Source organism: Austrofundulus limnaeus, unplaced genomic scaffold, assembly GCF_001266775.1.
Source record: "Austrofundulus limnaeus strain Quisiro unplaced genomic scaffold, Austrofundulus_limnaeus-1.0 Scaffold493, whole genome shotgun sequence".
Lineage (NCBI taxonomy): Eukaryota > Metazoa > Chordata > Actinopteri > Cyprinodontiformes > Rivulidae > Austrofundulus > Austrofundulus limnaeus.
In genome coordinates, this window is record NW_013952895.1 from 162482 (window position 1) to 170258 (window position 7777).

Below are 7777 nucleotides of genomic sequence, written 5' to 3' on the forward strand. Positions count from 1 at the left end.
TCTTGCTGGATTACATTTATGAAAATAGGCTGGTCCTGATTTCATTAAGTAATTCCTACAGAATTAAATTGAATTGAATTGAATTGAATTGAATTGAATTGAATTGAATTGAATTGAATTGAGCCCAATGAGCACCGAACAGCCGTATCCTCTGCCACAAGTCTCCTGGGTTGTTTCAGCTTCTGCCTCTGGAGCACAAACCCTGTCAGTCAGTCCGTCACATCAAACTGAGAGGGACCCATTGGTAGAAAATCAGAAGCTGCAGACACACCCCACCATGATTCAGAGTCTGTAGCCTGTATACAACAAATGAGTTACAAGTAGATGCAAGCTGTGAACCAAAATATAATTTCTGGAGGGCTGCAGGTTTGTGTCGATGCCAGTATTTCAATGAAATGCTTCAGAGTTTAGACTCAAAACAAATGTCACAGAGTCATTCAATTTAAGGCCCTGACTCCCTCTGTACTACAGCACAGTGTGTTGCCACTCATGCAATGCTGCCAATTGTGTCCACTGAGTTGCAGTTCCTGTGTTTGTTGTAGTCCAGTGGTGTACACAGATGGTACAAATGACAAAGCTACAAAACATGCAATTTACACAAGGCATTAACTTTACTCACTTAAAACTGCAGCGAAATACTATCTTTTTATTCACAAATCAAATCTTCATAATTCATTATCCATAACAACCTCCATATACTAAGCTAAATAATGTTTAACAAATCTAAAACAGACCTCAGACTTTTAATTTGAGTCTTTATTTGCACTATGCCTCCATCACTTCCTTCTGTTTTTTGTAAGATGAAGCAAGCAGGACACAAAAATACTTAGAAGAATAGCAAAACTGTGAGAATTGAAAAAAACAAATAAACAAGGGGTGTCTTATTGTGTGATTGATCCAAGTTGAATCTCTTTTAATGTGAGAGACACACAACTGCCACCAAAGCACTCTGATGGCAGAAAGGTCTTAGAAAAACAAGGGGATATACAGCAAAGTGCACACTCAGATGAGAGTATGCTGTCTAACTGTGTGGGTAAACTGAGTATTTAAAGCTCGCTGAAGTAGGGCTGGGCCATATCATATCACTGACGATAATACCAGTAGAAAATACTTTCCCATGAAAATAAATTATATCACGACATGCTAATTTCATGACCGACGTCATTTTGCCTATGTCGGAGAACCTGCTTGTTTTCTGTTGCGGTCTCGTTAAAGCCACCCTGTTTGATACAGGCTGAAACAGACGCTGCTTTCAACAAATCAAACGAACCCCACAGCTTTATCCAATCAGAGCAGAACAGGGCGGGTCTTTCCAAGTACACTTCGCTGCAGCATGCAGAACGGGGCGGTGACGGACCTTTCCGTCAGTCCCATACCTTATATGGAAATGGGACTATTGCATTCCGGAAATGAAGGGGGCACTAATGACACTATTTTTCTATCGAACACTTTCAACATTAAAAATACAAATTTTACAGTAAGGAAATGGCTACAAAACGTGTTATGTCACGTGGTATGTCCCTTTTTCATTTTCAAATCTTTCTTAAATCTTTGTTGTTTTTGGACATTAATATTATATTACAGTAACAAACTAACCTTACGCATTAAACCTGTGAGGTTAACCTTAGGCATTAAACCTGTGAGGTTAACCTTAGGCATTAAACCTGTGAGGTTAACCTTAGGCATTAAACCTGTGAGGTTAACCTGAGGGTCTGTGTTTGGGGAGGTGGATAAMAGAAATTAATAAATAATGCTCTGAGTACTTCAACRTGAGTAGAAGAAACTCTCTAACTTCTTCCTTTCTTCTTCCTTTGCTCTCTTAATCCTGCGTCTTTAAGGAGCAACCTTCATTTCCGGAATGCAATAGTCCCATTTCCATATAACGTATGGGACTGACGGAAAGGTCCGTCCCCGCCCCATTCTGCATGCTGCAGCGAAGTGTACCTTGGTCTTTCTGATGTTGGTGTAGCTGCAGGATAAACACCGGTCAGCCCTGCAGCTCCTGTCCTGAGTGAGAAAACCTAGTCCCCCACACTTCGCTCCCGAGCTACCCGAGACATTGATGTCTAAAATCTAACGCACTATAAGTTTATGTGTTCAGAGCGTCGTTATCTAACAGATTTGTCCAACTTTGCTTGCGTGACCAAACTTCTCTCCTCGACAGCGCTGTTACGGGAGTACGCCAAGGTGCGCACAGGCTGAGTTGTTCTGTGAGAGACAGCTCTTCCAAAATATTAACTCAGATGAACACTTTGCCTCAGTAACAAAAGACTAGTCTCCGCTTAGCGTTAGCCCCCCTCCCCTGCAAAAAATAAACAAATTTTAAAAAATGCTACGTTCTTATCATAAATATCTACAAATTTCATTCTTCACAATATAGCTTGCTTATATTTAGAACCATACTGTGACTAATGTGATTCAATAAATGGTCAAATATGAAGAATAAATAGTATTAAATGATTACATGAGCTTTCTAAATAATATAATTTTGAAAGAAATTGTTATTTTAAAAGCGAAATCAGTCAGTCTAACGAATAAAAAGATGTATTTAAGTTATTTTGTGCAATACAAAAGACACATTAGGTATATTTTTTAAAATATAAAACTATAGTACATACGTACAATGTGTTTGCGCTGAAAAGTTATGAAGATGGTTAAATATTTGCATGACTATATCTGACTCAAGTCTTGACAAAAATGTTTTTTATTAAATATATTAAAAACACTGAAATGACAAATATAAACTACAGAAAAGCTGTTCAAAATCTAACTCTTCCTTACAAATCCCTTTGGCCCAAATAGTTCAGGTTAAAATTTTTGTATAATGCTTCATTAGAGAACATTAAACTGTGTACTTTGACTAAGAACATGGACACAATGCATAGTGTTATGACTGTACTATACTGTGTACCTGTGTGGTGGGTGGTAAGAGTTATCGTGCATTTATCGTTATCAAGGTAAACTGGTCAATATATCGTGACATTGATTTTAGGCCATATCGCACAGCCTTACACTGAAGTAGGAGTGCAAATGACAGAGTAGACATTAAAGGACATCAAGAGAGAGAAAGGGAAGACAACATATTCATACTGTATATGAGACACGTTTTTTGGCAGACTTAAAAACAGCTTTGAACCTCATGTTTCTACATATACAGACACAAATTCCCATTTGGCCACTTTAAAACCATCAAATTCAATTCAAAATTAAGAGAGAATTTACTGAATGAAAAAACTAGATTCAAAGAAAAATCTCTTATTTTTCTGTCTTTAAATTTATTCCGTATGAAATTTAGTAAGGGTTATGGATTAAACATTGACCACCGACCACTGAAATTCTCAGTCAAACACTGAAGGTCAACTGCTTATTAAGCGTGAAAAAAAGAAGTCTTACCAGGTCTCATCGTTTTTGAACTCAAGCTCTCCATAGGTGTCTTCAAAGTCCTCCCCTCCTCCTTTGGCAAGCCCCTCCATGGTGCGATAAGGCACAATGACAGTCCCCCTTGCTCCAGAAGTCCTCAATACTTTTACCTCCATAATACCGATGCTCTCACTTACATGGACTGAACTGCTCTCAAAGGTAAAGATGCCTGAATGATCATCATCCAGAATAGTAACAGTGGCCACAAAGGGGAATCCTAACATTGCCTTTGGATATGGGAGACTGTTAGGGGACAGAACCTCATCCTCAGTCTCCAGGACACGCAGATTACTGAGACGCACAAAGAAGTGCTCATCCTCTTCAAATATATCATCATCTATGATGCCAATGCTTATTTCTCTAATGATCTCTCCTGGCTTGAAGACTACTGTGCCCTCTGTAAACTCATAGTCTGCTCCAGCGTTAGCTGAGCCATCTTCAGTCTTATAATCCACGTAGATTGTCTTGTTGATGTCACCACCTTTTCTAGTAACGTTCAGAATGACGGCACCACAGTTCTCGAGGCACTGATAAACACCAGGCTCAAAAGCAATCCGAGACACAAACTCTTCTGGTTCATCTACATGAACCTCTTGCACACTGGCACTCTTCTTAGCCTGTTCTGCAACATGTTTCTTCAGAATATTTCCAGCACCCGTCATCATGCGTGTAGCCTGGATACGGTAGAAGGCACGGCTCTTTTGCTGGTGTGAGAGAGCGTAGTAGTTGGCCATCTCAACCAGCTGATCCAGCTCTTTCTCTGGGTGCTTCTGCTTGAGGTCCTTTAAGATTCGAATCATATCTCGACGAGACTCATCTACTTCTTTGCTCTCAATTAAACCAATTAGATTGCTGGCTGTGCCTCCATCCATAAAGTGAGAGTTGACCATCTTTCCATCCATCTCAATTCCCTTGGATCGATCTGTCTCAGTCTCAATAATGACCCCCCTATGTTTGTCAGTGCGGTACTTCTTGTGCATAAACTTGTAGAAGAGTAGTCTTCTGTCAGCTACCCAGGCTAGAATTACACATATGGGGAAGAAGGACAGTGTGACTAGGCCTTCCCAGACCTGCACTACATTGGGTGAAAATACAGCAAGAATCATATAAAGCCAGATGTAAGCAAAAATACTCCATCCTGCAGTGACAAAGAATACTCTGAGGTGCTTGACTTTGCGCACCTCTCCTTGGGGGATAACAGACACACAGAGGCCAATGATGACAAACATGTTGAAGGCTGCACTCCCAACAATTGTGGAGGGACCAAGTTCACCCGCTTTAAACCCATGTCCACAAACTTCAATAACAGAGAGCAAAATCTCAGGTGTGGAAGAACCCAAAGCCATGAGGGTAAGGTTGGAAACAGTCTCATTCCACACCCTAATAGTTGTTGTGGTTGTTTCCCCATTGGGCCTCTTGATGACAATTTCTTTTTCCTGAGAGGTAATGACCTCAATGGCTGCCATGAAACGATCGGCAATGATTGACACACCAAGAAACATGTAGATCAGAGCCACAAAATAAACAATGACTCGTGCTACTTTGTCCCCCATGGAAGGATCCTCAGGATACCAGATGGGCAGGATGATCCCTTCTTGACACTTAGAGGTCCCTTTGCAAGTGCCATTGTTGGAGATGAGCAGAGGGCTAGGAGTAGTCCAGGCCTCAGAGCAAAGGATAGCTGCAGCCACAGAGAACAGCACCAACCAGAGGCCAGTCGATGACCCCGGTTTTGCAGGCCTTGAACCCTCCATGCACCCTTCTTCGTCTCAAGGGCCCTTACCACACTGACTGTCCCTCTGGGATCCAGCACTGGCTGTGCCTTTCTCCACTCAGCACCTATACAAACCAGAAAGAAACAAGAGAAAATATACAATTGTTATTCTTATTACCAATTAAAAAGTAAATTGGTGTAGTAGATTCACTACAAGATTCATTTTAGAACATTGCTTTTCAAAAATATATGAAATATGAGAGAGGCTTATTTAATAATATTGGCATTGTTCTGTTTTAAATCAATCCCTTCATTCATTCATCAATCCATCTTCAATCACTTATCTGTGATTGGGCTGTAGATAACAACTCCAGGTGGGAAACCCAGACACACCTTTCACCAGCAAAACACCCAAGTTTAAAGGTGTTCCCAGGCCAGAAAGGATACAAAATCCCTCTAGTGAGTTCTGGGTCTTCACTGAGGTATCCTCCAAGTGGAGGAAATCTAGGGTGTGGGTGTGTCCTAACTACCTGAGCTGACTCCTTCTGATGCAGAGCAGCAGCTCTCCACAGATGAAAAAAGTCTATACATTATCTCTAAGCAGAGCCCTAACAACACCTAGTGGTGGGGCGGCTGTGGCGGAGTGGTTAGGGGAGTCGTCCTGGAACCAGAAGGTCACTGGTTCGATCCCCCGTCCAGCCGTCTCAGTCGTTGTGTCCTTGGGCAAGACACTTCACCCACCTTGCCTACTGATGGTGGTCAGAGGGTCCGGTGGCGCCGATGCATGGCAGCCCCACCTCTGTCAGTGCGCCCCAGGGCAGCTGTGGCTACAATGTAGTTTGCCATCATCAGTGTGTGAATGTGAGTGTGAATGGGTGAATGTCTGTTAGTGTAAAGCGCTTTGGGGGTCCGGAGGGACTTGAAAAGCGCTCTATAAGTTCAGTACCATTTACCATTTACCATTTACCTAACAAAAGAAGCATCAGAAACAGCATCTAGATCAACAAGTGCTTTACATTAAAATAAAAAAGCACAGAACAAAAGACATAATTCACAAATCTGCGATGTAAACATGCATACGCAAACAAACAAATAAATGATTTAAAAAAAAAACACTGTTATGGAAATATTTATTTAACAAAAACAGAAATACATGGTCCAAGAATGAAGGTACTCTGTGGAACGATCAGCTGTTTTATTTGCAACAACAAGAACACAGAGAACAGCATCGAGCCATCAGACTGTCCCCCTGCTCTCTGCTCCTGTTTCCCTGCCTCTCTGAGGCAGTTGAGGCCTCATATATACAGTATATATATACAGTATACAGTATGTTTATGGTGGTGCACTTGCAGACCACTCTCATTCATGTTTTGGGGATTTATTATTATTATTATTTAAAATCCCCCAGAACACACTTCAAATTAGCACTCACGTTGCCTTCTGGCTGTCTTGGCATGATTGGTGAAAGGACTAAGATGGAATAGGAGGCTGAAATTGGCCTGCAGCTGATCCATGTCTAAAGATACGTTCACACCGAACGCGTTTTGAGCGGCAGGAGCAGCCGATTCACATGCAAAGTCTACGGTGGACACGCCTCTAGGGGTCGTGCGTCGCGTCACGGACGTTTTGGGCGGCGCGCAAGGAAGGCGGAAGGGGCGCAGAGCGTTTCCGCGCATGCTGTGCTGCGGAAGCAGCCGCCGCCAGAGTTCAAATATCTGAACTTTTCGCCGCTCAAAGCGTCTCCCACTGAAAACCGAAACAGACGGACTGGAGATCTTTACCTGAAATCGACCGTGTGCAGTTGGATTTTCTGGCAGGATATATCAGCACCGATGTGGATCAGCTGCTCGGGACCAAAAAAATAAGTCCGTCAGCTGGCAGCTTCTAGAGTGACAAAACTGACCGAGCATATCACCTCTAAATCATCTGGTGAGTTAATTATCTGCTGTGCGCAACGTTCGCTTGCTTTTTAGTAAATAAATCAAAGCAATTTTATTTTTTTATCTTTATTCACCCGCCAAGGGCAGATGCACCTCCCACACCTCGCTGCTGCTGCTGCTTCTCGTTCTGGTCTGAACACTAGTGCGTTCTTCGGTCTGAACGTAGTGCGTCCAAGGAGAGGCGTTTTGCGCTTTTTGGCCGCTCAAAACGCGTTCGGTGTGAACGTAGCATTAGCCTACAATTGTCCAAGCAAGGTATAAGAGCATTGTGATGGTCGCTATGTGAAAGGAGAAACTGGCTTTATGGCTCAGTAGCATGATGTGATGATAAATGGTCTGTTTATACCTGTTGACCATAAGATTGAGAATGTCAGATATGTCCAAGAAGATGTCAGACAGTGCTCAATATCAACACCATAGAGTTATATTTTAATGCCTCTTTAGATTTTGCAATACCAGCTGTGTGTGAGCTGTGAATGAATGTGCACATCTTCACAAAATGTGGGCAGCTCTGTTGGTAATTTATGAACGACTATACGCAGCCTAAAGATGGCCTCATTATTACATCTATACAGGGAAAAGTGCCTATTAGCTGGTTAATATATATATTAACCAGCTAATAGGCATATATTTACATATATACATATATATACATATATCAAACATTAGATCAGGGGTTCTCACACATTTAGGGTCTGGGGAC

The 7777-nt window shown here is 41.9% G+C and overlaps 1 protein-coding gene across 1 annotated transcript in view; it reads right to left on the reverse strand.

Moving 5' to 3' along the window:
• Positions 1-7777, reverse strand: part of slc8a3 (solute carrier family 8 member 3) — a 39684-nt gene that overhangs the window by 22108 nt on the left and 9799 nt on the right. The window contains exon 2 of the mRNA XM_014025715.1: positions 3394-5259. Within this exon, the coding sequence (XP_013881169.1) occupies positions 3394-5174 (1781 nt within the window). The 5' untranslated portion in view covers positions 5175-5259. The remainder of the gene's footprint in view (positions 1-3393; positions 5260-7777) is intronic.